This window comes from Hemitrygon akajei, chromosome 10 (assembly GCF_048418815.1).
Source record: "Hemitrygon akajei chromosome 10, sHemAka1.3, whole genome shotgun sequence".
In the NCBI taxonomy this organism is placed as follows: domain Eukaryota; kingdom Metazoa; phylum Chordata; class Chondrichthyes; order Myliobatiformes; family Dasyatidae; genus Hemitrygon; species Hemitrygon akajei.
Genome location: NC_133133.1, coordinates 45,334,680 through 45,351,658, shown reverse-complemented (window position 1 = coordinate 45,351,658; position 16,979 = coordinate 45,334,680). Strand labels below are relative to the sequence as shown.

At 40.2% G+C, this 16,979-nt stretch overlaps 1 protein-coding gene across 7 annotated transcripts in view; it reads right to left on the bottom strand.

The window, feature by feature from the left end:
• Nucleotides 1-16,979, bottom strand: part of dlg3 (discs, large homolog 3 (Drosophila)) — a 559,740-nt gene that overhangs the window by 39,400 nt on the left and 503,361 nt on the right. For all 7 annotated transcript variants that reach the window (XM_073058148.1, XM_073058152.1, XM_073058151.1 and 4 more), the window contains one exon: nt 1,413-1,488. In XM_073058148.1, the coding sequence (XP_072914249.1) occupies nt 1,413-1,488 (76 nt within the window). The remainder of the gene's footprint in view (nt 1-1,412; nt 1,489-16,979) is intronic.

Sequence of the window (16,979 nt, the reverse complement as noted above, 5' to 3'; positions counted from 1 at the left end):
GGAAAGGAAGGGGGAAGTTTTTCCTTCAAAGGTTGCTTAATTGCCATTTGCTTTTGATTTTAAGTATCTATGCTCCACTACTTCAAAGGCATTTTGTTTGTGCAAGTTGTTTGATCTATTATATCCAATAGACATTATTAAATCTTTAGCCATTTATCTGTGGAATACAAGTTTATAAGCACAAATGTGAGAAGATTCTATACCCACAGATGATATAATTTACTGTAAAGTACTGAAATTAAAAATCTCAGCAGTCAAAATGCTACTCAATGTTAGTCTAAGTGAATTGGAGTATTAGAGATAAGCTTGATTGGCCAGATAGAGTTGATTGCCAGAGGGTCAATATATTTGTCAATTAAGGTTAATCCAAGGTGGCACAGGCCCTCTCCATTCAGTTGCTCTTACCTTGTGATTAACTATCTTAAGTTCCACTTGCTATAATTGTTTGTTCATAAATCTCTTTATTCTGGGAGAATTATTTTTAATCTTGACTTTGGCTCAGATGAAATTGTTGGAAAAAGAGCCAGCACTGAGAATTACCGACTGGAAGAATGATCTTTAATAAGTGCCTATGAGAATTAATTAATGAATAAATAAAAGTGTACATGTGAATGAGTATATCGGAGAAGCATGCAAGGCCAGGCACTACAATGAAGGATTGTGAGAATGTGGATAAATGTGAGCACCTGTTGACATAGTCATGTTTCACTGATGTCAGGCTAATGATTTATTTTCTCTTAGGTCTCAACAGCTCAATAACTAGTAACCACAACAGAACACTTTCTGCTTCCAATTTCAAACTGTTTAATTGCATTTCCGAAATTAGAGGTTTCACTTGTGGTGGTAAAGCAAAAGATAGGACTGAATCCAAGTGGGAGCAAGGGACCGTGTGTCAAATGCAAGTGGGAGCAAGGGACCGGGTGTCCAATGCAAGTGGGAGCAAGGGACCGTGTGTCAAATCCAAGGAGGAGCATGGGACAACTCAGAGGGGTCACACACTGGTAAAAGGGTAGCAAGGCATTTTATCATGAAGAAGCATTGCATTCATTACAGCTTCCGTCAGGTGAGGCTAGTTAATCCATGTTTACTGCCACATAAGGCTAGATGCAGTCACCCACAGAGGTGGCTTCAACTTGTCCCATCTGCAAGATTATACTAACACTCGCTCATTTCATCCATAAATCACAAGCGGATGAACAAGTAGTGAAAATTCAAACTAACTTTGCAAACCTTGTGGAACATTATCAACCGATCTTTCAATTACATTTAGAACTATTTTAATAACTAGGAGATTAATGCAACATTGATAGATCCAGGAGATGGCAGCACTCAATCTAGCAAAAATAGGTCCCAAACTTCTTACATTTCTCATATGCTGGTTATCTGTGTTTGTGTTCTTTTATTCAACTTACCCCTTTCATTTCAATTACTCCAGGACGGGCATGGAATTTTACCGTTTTTAATCTTGCCCTCTCTTTTTTCTCAACTCTAAGAAATAAAAACATAAAATATCAGATATCTGTAAGAGGAACCTGATTACACATAATTACTTAAGCCAAGAACACTTCCTAACTGTCTCAAGGGCACGGAAAAATCTGCAATGTAAAATTTCAGCTCTTGGAATTTGACAATATTGAACCATTTAGCATTCTTACCAGTATGCCGCAAGGACGTGCATTTTTTTTTAAAAAGGCATATGCTAAACATATGAAATAAAACCCAAAAGTGCTAGAAACAGTCATGATGTTAAGTAGCATCTGTGGAAAAAGAGAAATGACAATGGGGCTGTCACCTGAAACGTTAATCTATTTCTATTTCCACAGAGCAGCCTGACTACCTAAGTGCAAGACCAATTCACTTGATTCAGAAATGCACAACAAAAAGGCACATATATTTGTTTACATTGCACTTTAATTCTGCAAGCTTTTCTACCGTTCGTGAAGAAGGTTGCTATGAGAAGGTCGTACAAGGGAAAAACAATAACCGAATGTGGAGTGAAGTGTTCCTGTTACAGAGAAAGTGCAGACCCATTTCAGACCCTGCCAAAGGCCCTGCAGAGGTCCATGTAGACTACATCAACTTCATTGCTCTCATCAGTTACCTCTTTGAAAAGTTCAGTCAATGGGTCTAATAGAATCTGCCCCTTACAAAGCAATGCTGACTGTCATTGACTAATTTCTGCCTGTCCTAGTGTATTTAATCCTGTCCTTTGGGATTTCTTTTCCCCCAGTAAGTTTCAATAATTTGAACTGGCTGTTTGGATTCATAATTGGCTTGCCTATATAAGACAGGGTAATGGTCAAAGGGACTTAGGTCTGTGATTAGTGGTGTTTCACAGGGATCTGTACTGGGACCACTGCTGTTTGAGATGTATATAAATTAACTGGATGAGAATGTGGATGAGTGGGTTCGTATGTTTGCAAATGATATGAAGATTGGTCATGTTATGGATAGCACAGAAGACTGGTAAAGAATACAGTGGGATATAGATCAGTTGCAGATATGCGTAGAGAAATAGCAGATGATGTTTAACCCAGCCAAATGTGTTGCACCTTTGATAGTCAAATGTAAAGAAAGTAATGATTCCTCTAATTAGCAGAGGGATCTTGGGGTCCAAGTCCATAGCTCCCTGAAACTGACCACACTGGTTGACTAGGTGGTTAGGAAGACATATGGCATGCTTGCCTTTATTAATGGAGGTATGGAGTCAGGAAGATGTGTTGCAGCTTTATTCTGGAGTGGCAGAGGGTGAGGGGAGATCTGAAAGAGATATATAAAATTTTGAGGCACAGATAGGCAGACTGTATCTTTTCCCCAGCATTGAGATGTCTAGTACTAGAAGGCTTGCAGCTAAGGTGAGGGGGGTATTTTCAAAAAAAGATGTGAGGAGCAAGTTTGTTACATGGAGAGTAGTGGGTGCAGTATCTGGGTGGTGGCAGAGGTAGGTACATTAGGGACTTTTAAGAATAATTTCGATAGGCACATGAATGTGAGGTAAATGGAAGGACATGGACATTGCATTGGTAGAAGAGATTAGTTGGCCATTTGATTACTGATTTAATTGATTTGGCACAACACTGTGGGCAGAAGGGCCTGTTCCTGTGTTGTGCTGTTCTGTGCTATGTTCCCCACCAGCTACAGCTCATCTTTGTTTCTTTCTTGTATAAAGGCATCACATATGCTGTCCTCCATTCATCTGGCACCTCAACTGTAAAAAAATATTAAAAATCTGTTATGGGCCTAGTGCTCTTTTCAAAGAGGTAACTGATGAGAGCAATGAAGTTGATGTAGTCTACATGGACCTCTGCAGGGCCTTTGGCAGGGTCTGAAATGGGTCTGCACTTTCTCTGTAACAGGAACACTTCACTCCACGTTCGGTTATTGTTTTTCCCTTGTACGACCTCAATGCACTGTTGTAATAAAATGATGTGTATTCATGACATGCAAAACAAAACTTTTTGAATGTTCCATGGTACACATGGCAATAATAAATCAATTCTCGAAAAGCTTAAAAACAATCAGGGCAAAATGGCAAACTGGATCCAGGATTTGCTTGATAACAGGAGTTTTTTTGTATTAATAGACTACTAGTCAAAGGCTTCCATTGGAAATGGTGATGGGACCCTCCTGTTTGTTGTATACATTAATCATCATGGTGTGAATTTAGGAGTTATGATTAGTACATTTGCTAATGAAATGAAAATAAATGTTTTTGTAAATACTGAGGGTTGTGGTCTTGGGTAGAACATCGGCAGCAAAAATTTAATTCTAATAAATGTAACACCTTGGTTAAGCTTTTACCACTAATGCTGTAGGATATTTCATATAATAGTTTTCTGTTGAAGCAGTATGTTCTGCTGGTGGTGTTTGAGTTATTGTTAAAGATAAGGGGTTGTGATGTTCAGCTTAGGAATGGTCAGCCAATCAGGATGGTGGAATTGAGAGGAGGTTCCAGAGAAACCTTGGGGGGGGGGAGAGAAAGAGGTTTTGTGACTGACATTAAAGGGGTTAAGGGTTTTTTCTCGGTGGAAGATGGAGAGAACTGGTGATAGGATTTGATCCAACAGGAATACACGGTTCGATGGTGTCCAAGACGGATAGTTCTATCAGTGATCAGTGAATAGGAGTTGGCGCCGTGAGTACATGGACACCTTCAGCTTTAGGAAGATCTGAGCTCCAACTTTGTGCACTTTTGACTATTTTAATTATAATGGGCCCTTTTATTTGTTTTCCTTTATCTCCCCCTTTCTTCTTTAGTAACTGTTTGATTAAGTGACATTCATAAATACACTTTTTTTATAATTCTATGCAATGTACAATCTGTTATTTCTTGCTGAAGGGCAATTGCAAGTGGGCAGCATTTACACAGTATTCTCTCAGATTAGGGTGGAGGTAGGGGGTTGAAACACCCTGGCTCTCTTGGTATGGTGGAACCCAAGTCACATTGACCCCAGTCACACATTTGGGAGTATGAATAAAAGTAGGACAATGAACTGTGGGATCTTGGTGTGCATGGCCAAGGATCCCTGAAAATGGCAAGATGCGTAAGAAACCACCTTGGATAGTCATCTTCATTTGCCAGGACACAGAATGTAACGACAGAGTTTAAGTTACAATTGTGAAACATCGATTTGAACAGAGTTGAACTTTTGTGCGCATTTCTGGTCACCTCACCACAGGAAGTATGTGATTGCCTAGAGAGAGCACAGAGGAGATTGAACAGAAGTTTTCAGTTTTGAAGAGAGACTGAATTGGCTACTTTTGTTTTCCTTTGGGCTGAAGAAACTGAGTGGTGACCTGACTAAGATATACAATTTGATGAGGTGCATAGATTGGGGAGATATTAAGAAACTTAAAGCATCTAAGTTAATGGTCATTAAGAGATGAGGAAAAGAATGGGTATCAGAAGAGATCCCCTCATGATACCAGAATGATAAGCTAACATTTACTCTGAGGTGTGTCAGAGCGCAGAGGTTTAAGCTAAGTGCTCTGAAGTTTAGTGGGGATTGGGAAGAAACTTTTCCCATCAAGAGGGTAGTTGGAAGCTAGAACGTACTCCCTGAATATCGATAGTCAGTGTGGATTCAGTGAGTCTGTGACTGATGAGGCAGTGGAAAAAATATTCTTACTACAAGTACCAGGTTGAGCACTCAAATTACCAAGGCAAAGGAGACCAGAGGGCAAGTACTGTGATTAGTATTCGGTGAACTGATGGGCCTGTTTTCTGTGACTGTGTAACCATTAGACAGAACAGATAAACTAAGTCACAATTAATAATAATAAATAATAGTAATAAATACTTCATTGATCCCAAGTGGGAAAGACTTTTATTACAACAGCAACATTTAAAAACACTTAGCAGTGTGCAGACTTAATAATAAAGTACAGAATAATAATATACCCAATAATAATTTATCGATGTGCCACAATGTGTGATAATAATTTACAAAATAATAAAAGAGAGACCATTCTATGATGATGTGTTTTCCTTTTGCACAGAGATGAACTGTTGCTACAGCAGCTACTGAATCTAACTCGTTTCATAAACACACCACAATGATTCTTTGAAGAAATACAGTCTGAGGTTACATGAAACAGGGATGCAGAAATCACAGAAGCTCTGATAGGTACAAATCAGTCGTATAAAGTGGTCGAAAAATTGTATAAAAGGAGGTGGAAAAACTTGAAGATGGAATCAAAAGGAGGGTAATAAAATGAATTTCAAAGCTGTCTAGAAGCAAGGAGACTGTCTGGGAGTAAAGGCTACTGCATCTATCTAATCAGAAGATACCGTATCCTATGGGACCCTGTTCCGGGACTAATTTTTTTCTTCATTCCGAAAACCAGGAATTGAGGAATGGAATGCCTCCATTTATCATTTTAAATAATGGATGAACAGTGGAGAACATCTTGATATTAGTAATAAGGGTCATAGTTCTGTGATCACAAGTCACCAGAACATTTCTTATGTACTCCCTTGTGTGCATGTCTGCTTATGGTTAAGTGCAGAGCCTATTAGTGGTATATAGCTTTTCACCTTAAGTGTCCTGGACTTTTGGCAAACTTGTCAGGTAATTAAAATGCTCTGTCCTCTCCATTTAATGTTATCTTTTTGTAACATGTGGTAAGGTTTCACTAATGTAATGGCTTCTCTGTAATGTTCCACTGCTAAGATAATGGTTTCTCTGTAGCAGAAATGTCTGTGTTATGACTAGAGATAATGGGGCATGTTAGCCAATGAGTAGGATGCTGTTTTTCCTTCTGTGTCTGGGAGCCGGGAATTCATGGTCTTTTGCTGGGGAGAAATGAAGAGAGAAGACACAAATGGAGAAAGTTGGTAGACTGCCGGATGGAGTGGACTTGGAACGAATGAGTGCGCGTGCACGCACGCGCACACACACACACACTCGCCATTTGTTTGCTAGTGGAATAAAGTTTACCTTAGAAGTAATTACACTCATGCTGATTTTTGTTGACACTCCTACAACTCTTATTTTTTCCTCTGTAGGGAAGATTTGGCTTCTTGTCAGGTAAACCTGTATTTTCCCAGTGGGTCTTCTGTTAAACCATTTATTGCTGCCTTTACCCATGTCAACACTCCGATGATCCCATCCTGTTTCATTGACCTTCCTATTCAGTATGTCTGTTGTGAGCAAATCTATCCTGCCCCATTCAACACTCCTAACCCTAACTCCGAAAACAATTTGAACATCTTCACACAGCCATTCTCAGTACCTTCCTCCAGAATATCCATTTGTTTAAAAACAAGAGCGACACAGAAGATGCTGGAGGCAACATCTGTCGAAGGAAATGGACAGTTGATGTTTTGGGTGAAGATCCTTCTTCAGGACCAGAAAGAAAGAGTGGAGTTAACTTGTGTAAAAAATATGGTGAGAAGGGATGGAGCAAGAACTGGTAGGTGATAGGTCAGAGGGAAATGATTGGCGGAGGGACGGAGAGAGTGGGAATGATGTAACGCACTGGGAGAAGATAGGTGGATGCGAAAAAGAATTGAAGAAGATCAAACCTGATAGGACTAAAGGGAAGGAGGCAAGGGGGGAGGATCTGATTGGTGGAATGCGTGCATGATGAGCAAATTTAGTGGGTGAGGGTGGGAAAGAGATAAGATAATGAGGCTGGTGGGATAAAGGGAAATAAAGGGGGTAGATGTGAGTGTGTACCAGAAGTTAGATAAATTAATATTCATGCCATCAGGTTGGAGATTGCCAAGACAGAGGTTCTGTTCTTCTAATCTGCATGCAGCCTCAGAATGGTAGTGCAGGAGACTATGGACAAACATGTCGGGGTAGAAGTGGGAAGTGGAATTCAAATGGCTGGCCACCCAGGAGAAGGTGGTTACTTTGGCAGAGAGACTGAAGGTCCTTGGCAAAGTGATTCCCTTTATTCTGCATTTGGTCTCACTGGTGTAGAGGAGGACACTCCAGGAGCACCAAATGCAATAAGTGACACTGATGGATTTAGATGTGAAGGATTCCTTCACCTGGAAGGATAATTTAGAGCACTGAATAGTAATGAGGGAATAGGTGTAGGGATGTGTGTAACATTTATTGTGGTTGCATAGATAAATGCCTGGAGGAAGATCAGTGTGGTGGGATGAGCAGACAAAGGAATTATAGGAAAGAGAGCGATCCCTCTAGAAAGCAAAGCGGAAAGAAGGAGAAGATGAGCCTGGTGTTAGCATCCCCGTGTGGGGAGATGTATAAGATGAGAGCTACAGCCGTGGGGGACTGAATAAAGGAGGGCACCTTGGACATCCCGAAGTGGAAAGCCTCATCACAGGAACGGATGCGGCTGAAAGAAGGGAATTGCATCCTTGCAAGTGACCGAGTGGGAAGAGATGTAGCTGAGGTAACTCAGGGTGTTAGTGGATTTATAGAAGATGTTAATGGATTATCCTTCTCCCAAGTGGACCAAGTGGATTTCAGGCAGGGATGTTATTTATAGACAATAGACAGTAGGTGCAGGAATAGGCCATTCGGCCCTTCTAGCCAGCACCGCCATTCACTGTGATCATGGCTGGTCATACACAATCAGTACCCCATTCCTGCCCTCTCCCCATATCCCTTGACCCCGCTATTTATAAGAGCTCTATCTAACTCTTTCTTGAATGCATCCAGAGACTTGGCCTCCACTGCCTTCTGGGGCAGAGCATTCCACATATCCACCACTCTCTGGGTGAAAAAGTTTTTCCACATCTCTGTTCTAAATGGCTTACCCCTTATTCTTAAACTGTGGCCTCTAGTTCTGGAGTCACCCATCAGCAGGAACATGCTTCCTGCCTCCAGTGTGTCCAATCCCTTAATAATCTTATATGTTTCAATCAGATCCCCTCTCATCCTTCTAAATTCTAGTGTATACAAGCCCAGTCGCTCCAATCTTTGAACATATGACAGTCCCGCCATTCCAGGAATTAACCTTGTGAACCTATGCTGCACTCCCTCAATAGCAAGAATGTCCTTCCTCAAATTTGGAGACCAAAACTGCACACAATACTCCAGGTGGGGTCTCACCAGGGCCCTGTACAGCTGCAGAAGGACCTCTTTACTCCTATACTCAATTCCTCTTGTTATAAAAGCCAGCATGCCATTAGCTTTCTTCACTGCCTGCTGTACCTGCATACTTGCTTTCATTGACTGATGTACAAGAACACCTAGATCTCGTTATATTTCCCCTTTTCCTAACTTGACTCCATTTAGATAGTAATCTGCCTTCCTGTTCTTGCCACCTAAGTGGATAACCTCACATTTATCCACATTAAACTGCATCTGCCATACATTTGCCCACTCACCCAACCTGTCCAAGTCACCCTGCATTCTCATAACATCCTCCTGACATTTCACACTGCCACCCAGCTTTGTGTCATCAGCAAATTTGTTAATGTTACTTTTAATCCCTTCATCTAAATCCTTAATGTATATCATAAACAGCTGCAATCCCAGCACCGAACCTTGCGGTACCCCAATGGTCACAGCCTGCCATTCCGAAAGGGACCCGTTAATCGCTACTCTTTGTTTCCTGTCAGCCAGCCAATTTTCAATCCATGTCAGTACTCTGCCCCCAATACCATGTGACCTAATTTTGCCTACTAATCTCCTATGTGGGACTTTACCAAAAGCTTTCTGGAAGTCCAGGTACACTACATCCACTGGCTCTCCGTTGTCCATTTTCATAGTTACATCCTCAAAAAACTCCAGAAGATTAGTCAAGCATGATTTTCCCTTCATCAGTCCATGCTGACTCAGACTGATCCTTCTACTGCTATCCAAGTGTGTCGTAATTTCCTCTTTTATAATTGACTCCAGCATCTTGCCCACCACTGACGTCAGGCTAACCAGTCTATAATTCCCTGTTTTCTCTCTCCCTCCTTTCTTGAAAAGTGGGACAACATTAGCCACCCTCCAATCAGCAGGAACTGTTCCTGAATCTATAGAACATTGGAAAATGATTACCAATGCATCCACGATTTCTAGAGCCACCTCTTTAAGTACCCTGGGATGCAGACCATCAGGTCCCAGGGACTTATCAGCCTTCAGACTCAGCAGTCTATCCAACACCGTTTCTTGCCTAATATAAATTTCCTTCAGTTCATCCTTTACCCTAGTTCCTTTGGCCACTATTACATCTGGGAGATTGTTTGTGTCTTCCCTAGTGAAGACAGATCCAAAGTACTTGTTCAACTCATCTGCCATTTCCTTGTTCCCCATAATAAATTCACCCGTTTCTGTCTTCAATGGCCCAATTTTGGTCTTAACTATTTTTTTGCTATTCAGATACCTAAAGAAGCTTTTACTATCCTCCTTTATATTCTTGGCTATCGAAGGAGGTCGATGGTGGACGAGCGGCCTTATCAGTGAGCTCCAACGCTGCACATTAGATTGTTTCATGAGAATGGGCCCTTTTTCTTTTTACTAACCATACAAATTAGGAATTATAAAGCTCAATAATTTAAATTACATATTGTGCACTGTTTGTTATTTCATGGTACTGCTTTGTAACAAGGGACACATCGTGCAGCATCCACCCAAATGCGATTTCTCAAGTTTGGCCAGGCCGGCGGCTATCATCCCCTATATTAAGCTGCTAGCCAAGGTGAGAGTTACATTGTCATAAGGGAAAGTGTCAAACAGTTCTCAGTCAACTGCTCTTTTCACATATAAAGTGCAGATGCTCTTGTTTGACAAATGTCTCATCCCAAAGCCTGAAAAGAATATATTGTGAAAGCTCAGTGCTGCTTTGACCTTCAGGTTTAACCAGCCTGGAGGCTGCTTGCAAGTCAAATTCGCAGCGGTTGGTAAAGCCGAGCTGACAAAGAAAGACCTCTGCTGTGGAGGTCTCACGTTCTATAAAGACAGGTGCTCAATCGAATAATGAAACTTGTAAATGTGTTGATGTCTGAAATTGCCAATTTTGGCTATGTGCAATCTGCCTTTTACCTGGTTAACATGACAGTGGAAAGAGTGAAAAAGATTTCCACTTCCACAACCGTGTTGGCAGCAAACTAATTCAGAAATAATCATCAGCTCCTCAGAAAAAAATGCTTAACATGAGTAAAGCATAAATAAAGGGCAAGAAATTAGTATACAGAAAGTTCAGTGCCAAAATAGCAAATGCACAAAACAATGTTTCAATACTAACAACCATGTTTTAATGAAAAAAACTGGCCATAATAGTCAAGCAGATTGTACAAGGGTGAAAAAAGACCTACTCATAATCAAATGAGGATTCAAACTATATTTCATGACTCCTGAATGAGACTAAGTTTATAGTCAAAATACAAGGTGTGCTTGTCGAAAGTGGACTCTGCTTTCGGTTATAAAATTATTTACAGTAATTTGGAATCCCTACAGGATGGTGCTTTCTGTTTACACATGATACACACCACTAACAAAGCCATAGGTCACCAATTTTATCATTAGAACTGCATAAAATTTGCAGCTCTCTTTAAAAAAAAGGAAACAAGACATTTTGGACCCTTTTTTTAATATAAATTTTTTAAATTGAATTTTCAAATAGATTACAGAAAGAAAAAAAATTATCAACCCTTCCCCCCCTCCCCCCCAACATATCCCTATAGAAAAAAAAGAGAAGAAAAAAGAAAGAAAGAAAGAAAAAATGTCTGGATATCGGAAGATCCCCACATGCTCCATGGAGTTCATAATAGCTTTAATATGTATATTTATTTACAAAAGATAGGATTAAATATATAGGTGCTCCGAAGATAAAATTATTGGTTATCTGGGGAAAGAAATAAATATACTATTTTGGACCCATTCTTGATGAACATTTCTTACAAACAATATATTCCTGGGCAATTTGAGGTTAGAGCTGAACTAAACCATTTTAAAAAGTTTTTGCTTAATGATAATCAAATGTTAAACCATTACAGTCTATTCATTAACATTGAGCAAGATGGAGAAATCATTTTTTAAATGAAGTAACAGGAAACATTGAAAACATTAGGCCAAATTCACAAGAAAATTATCATATTCACTGAGAAAAAATAAGACAAAATTAATGCAGAATTTAGGAGGGAAATATTAGAACAAGATGATGTAAAAGTTGGTTAGAAGTAAGATGAGGGGTGGAAAATTGTATCACCAGTTGTATATCTTAGAGCCAAGGGTACTCATGGTAGAATAAAGAGAATAGGATCTCTGACTGCCAGGGTTGGAGGAATCAAATGTTTTTGAAGGACATTGCATAGCTTGGGATTTTACTGAGGTAGGAAACAATCATATATGAAGAAAAAAAACTGGAATTCCTATCTCTCTTTAAGGTTGGAATGAACAATGTTGTTGCAAATAATCTGTCTCAGCCTTAAATCCTGCCAGGGAAGTAGATAGAATCACAATCCAGGAAGGGAATTTGAGTTCCTTGTTACGTAATGCCTAATGGGATTGAAAACGAGGGAGTAGCATGACCAGAGGAATGTTAAGAGACAGGAAACATAAAACAGGAGTAAACAGTTGTCAATTTCAGGTTGGTAGGCTATTTACTGATTATCTGCCACAGGGACCAGTACTGTGCTCTCTGCCAAGGACAATCTGTGTCAGTGGCTTAGATGAAATGAAAGAATACAAGTTTGTTGCTTACATAAAGCCAGGTAGGAAAACAAACTTTGAAGATGAATATAGAACATTACAGCACCGTTCTGTCCTTTCATTCCACAATGTTGTGCTGACCTGTATAAACCTCCTCCATGATTTTATTTTTCTTATTTTCATGTATCTACCAAGATTTTTAATGACATTCCCTGTACACAAGTGTAAAGGAGAATGAAATAATTGTTACTCTGGATCTGATGCAGCCCATAAAACCCCCCCTACAGAAGATATAAAGAACACAATAATAATAATAATAATAATAATAATAATAATAATAATAAGCACACAATGAATATAAATACATCAGATAGCTTATATACAAATATTGATTACAAGTCCGTAAGTGAGATATGGCTGTACATAAGGTGGCGGATAGGAAATAATAAAGTAGTGGTGGAGTTAGTGGATGGAAGTATTGATCAGTCTTAGGGAAAGTACTGTTTTTGAGTTTGGTAGTCCTGGCGTGGATACTGCCCAAGCACGAAGAGAGAACCTGCTGATGTTGGACACTACCTGATGATGGGAGTGGGCCAAACTGTCCATGAGCAAGGTGTATGGGATTTCTCATGATGTTAGTGGCCCGTTTCTGGCATCTTTCTGTATTTACGCCCTTGATCTTTGGGATTGCTTTTGGAAGTTAGACCTGTACAAAAGGGACAAGTTACACCTGAACCTGAGCAGGACCAATATTATTCTGGGCAGTTTGCAAGAACTGTGGAGGAGAGTTTAAACTAATTTTGGCAGGAGGCAAAAAGTGGGAATAAAGGAAGCCTTTTCTGATTAGCAGCTTGTGACTAGTAGTACGCTGCTGGAGTTGGTGCTGGACCTGCCTTTTTTTTTTAATCTGTTGTGTGTCAATGATTTGGATGACAGAATTGATGACTTTGTAGCTAAGTTTGTGGATGATATGAAGATAAGTGAAGGGGCAGGTAGTGTTGAGGAAACAGGGAGGCTGCAGGACAAACAGATTAGGAGAATGGGCCAAGTGGCAGATGGAATACAGTGTTGGGAGATGTATGATCATGCACTTTGGTAGAAGGAACAAAAGCGTAGACTATTTTCTAAATGGATAAAATTCAAAAATCTGATGTGCCAATGGATTTGGAGTCTTCGTGCAGGACTCCCTATAAGTTAACTTGCAGGATGAGTCAGTGCTGAGAAAGACACATGCAATTTTAGCAGTCATTTTGTGAGGACTAGAATATTAAAACAAGGGATGTAATGCTGAGGCTTTATAACGCATTGGCAAGGCTTCACTTAGAATAATGTGAGCAGTTTTCGGTCCCTTATCTATGAAACGATGTGTTAACATTGAAGAGGGAGTTCACGAAAATGTTCTGGGAAAGAAAGGCTTACTGTATGAGGAGCGTTTGATGATTCTGGGCCTGTACTCGCTGGTACGAGGGGGGATCTCAATGAAACCTATTGAACGTTGAAAGGCCTAGACAGAGTGGATGTGGAGAGGATGTTTCTTATAGTGCGGGAGTCTAGGATCAGAGGGCATAACCTCAGAAAAGGAGGATGTCAACTTAGAACAGAGGAGGAGGAGGAACTTCTATAGTCAGAGTGTGGCGATTCTGTAAAATTTGTTGCCACAGCTGGCTGTGGAGGCCAGGTCAATATTAAAAGGCAAAGGCTGATGGATTGTTGATAAATCAGGGCGAGAAAGATTATGGGGAGATGGCAGGAGAATGAAGTTGAGAAGAAAGTAGATCAACCCTGATCAAATGACGAGCAGACTCAATGGGCCAAATAGCCTAATTCTGATCTTATGTCTTATGAAGGGTTGGCTGGTGCCAGTGATGGTTGGGCAGTTTTGACTACTGACTGTAGAGCCTTACTGTCCACCACAGTGATGCAGCTTGTTAGGATTCTCTCTACTTCACATTTGGAGAAGAAATGACATGAATGTGCAAAGTTCAGCTATCTTCAGCCATCTCAGAAAGAAGAGGCATTGGTGAGCTTTCTTGTCTGTGTAGGATGTATTCTGCGACCATGTGATGTGCACTCCCAGGAGTTTGAAATTGCTTGCAGTTTCCCATGTTGCTGATGTAAAAGGTGGGGTGTAAGCGGTACAAGTTCTCTTGAAGTCAATAACAATCTCCTTTGTTTTGTCGAAATTACAGAAGAGTTTGTTTGTAATCTACGACAACCTTCTACATCATTCACAATACCTGCAGTCTTCATGTCATCTGCAAACTTACTAACCCAAATCCACTCTTCCACTACCTCAACCAACTCATTTTACAAAAGCCACACGAGCAGCAGTCCCAGAACAGATTCCTGCAGGACACCACTTCTCACCGACCTCCATCTACTACCGTTCTCTGCTTTCTGTGAGCAAGTCAATTCTGAATCGATGCAGCAGTTTCCCTGCCTCATGGCCCTTGTCAAATGTCTTTCTAAAATCCATATACTCTACCTTCATAAATTTGTTTTGCCACCTCCTCAAAACTCTCCATCAGGATCATGAGCCAAGATGATGGAAAGCCATGCTGACTAACCCTAATAAGGTTATGCTTCTCAAAATGCTCAGAAATACTCTCCCTAAATTCCTGTCTTTTAGTTTGGCCATCAATGACATAAAACTTGATGGTAATAATGCCCAGGATTATCCCCATTACATTTCCTGAACAACAGAGCAAGTTTTGCCATGCTTCAATCCATCATCATGCCTCAGCAATCTCTCCCCTTGCTTCCCATAGTAACCTGGATCCTATTCTATCCAGCCTGTGGACTTAACTATCCCAATCTTTTCTGAAGCTCCAGCATTACCCCTTTCTTAACCTCAACATGCTACAGTGCACTTGCCTGCTCTATGCTGACCACACATTCATCAAGGTTCCCCTCCCTGGTGATCACTGTAGCAAAATATTCATTAGGATCCTACTCTATCTCCTCTGCCTCTAGGCATATTTCCCTCTTTATCCCTACCCTCTCTTTTCATGTGCTCTTCACATAAATGCGGTCTTCCTTAATTCTACTTGCTAAGGCCTTCTCATGTCCCCTTCTAGCTCCAAAGTCCCTACTTAAGCTCCTTTCTGGTCACCTTATAATTCTCAAGAGCCCTGTCTAATTTTTGCTTCCTAGAGCTTAAGTAAGTTTCCTCTTGACTAAATATTCCACCTCTTTTATCAACCATTGTTCCTCCACACCATCATCCTTTCCCCATCTCAGTGGGACAAATATATCCAGGACCCAATGCCATTACTCCCTAAAAACCTCCATATTCCTGTTGTACATTTCTCTGAGAACATGTTCGCAATTTATACTCCCAAGTTCTTGCCTAATACCATCCTAATTAGCCCTCTCCCAATTAAATACTTTCCCATATTGTCTTGCCTATTGCTCTGCTAAAGGTCAGAAGATGTGGTGATTGTCTCTGAAATGCTCATCCACTCAGGGGTCTGTCATCTGACCAGATTAACTGTGTAGATACTAGAAAGGTATTTCTAGTACTAGGTCTTAGAAATGTAGCTCTTTACTGATGTAGCCAGGCTAGAGAGTGAACAAGGCAGCAGCAGATGGAAAATGATGTAGGAAAATATAGTATTTTTGACGTAGCTAGGATAAGAAATCAAACGGCAGCGGTAAAAACTGATGATAATATAAGCAGTTAGACTAAAATTCAAAGAGGAGTTAGACAGGGATGTGTTGCCTCACTGGAATTATTTAATATCTATAGGAAATGATTCTCAAGAGAAATAGAAGACGTAGATGGAATAAAAATTGGAGGTGTTAACATCAACAATATAAGATATGCAGACGATACCACTCTAACAGCAAGTGCTGCAGAAGACCTACAAATCCTCCTAGACAAAGTAGTTCAAACCAAGTGCAGATTTTGGTCTAACCATCAACTGTTAAAAAAACCAAATGTGTGGTAATATCAAAACAACACGATACTCCCAACTGCCAATTGTACATTGATAACCAAGAGACTGAACAAAAGACCAGCTTTAATTACCTTGGTAGCTTTATATCAAAAGATGTTAGAAATAAAAAGAAGAATTGCCATTGCCAAAACCAACTTCCAAAACATTAAACCCATCTTTATCAACAGACACATTTCTATGACAACAAGGCTTAGGCTACTAAAATGTTATATCTGGTCAATCTTGCTGTATGCTTCTGAAACATGGACTATAACACCAGAATTCCAAAGAAACTTAGAAGCAACAGAAATGTGGTTTCTTAGAAGAATGCTGAAAATATCATATAGAGATAGGGTAACTAATGAGACAGTACTCCAACAGGCCCATTCAATAAGGTCTTTAATGAGAACATTAAATGAGAGCAAATTCCTGGGCCGTGTCATCAGAAAGGGGAAACAGAATGCCTTACATTACAAGGCCGTATGCCTGGGAAATGCGGAAGAGGCAGGCAAAGAAGAAAATATATGGACACTGTGAAAGAACTAACAAATCTAAACATGAGAGATATCATTGACGCAGCGAGGGATCATTCAATGTGGAGAGCCATGATTGCCCAAGTGTGTAACACGCAAGGCACATGAAAAAGGACGAGAAGAAAAAGAGAAAATGTTTTAATTGTGAGCAACTGGTACATGTTAGCATACAAGCCATGTCAAAAAAAGAACTAACATGCAGAAATAATAGGTTACTAAAAGGACAATTTATATCGTCTTTATTGCAAGGAGGTTGGAATGAGAGAAAAAAAAATATTGCGCAGTTGGACATTGCCTTCTTGAATCATGGAGAAGCGAGCACATGTTGCCCGTACTACAGAAAGAATACATTTACCTCAAGAGGTAATGCAACACAGCTTCAGTAGAGGAATTTCTGGCACGAGGGAATAGAGCAGGATAAGATGGCCTGGGATATGCCAGTACTC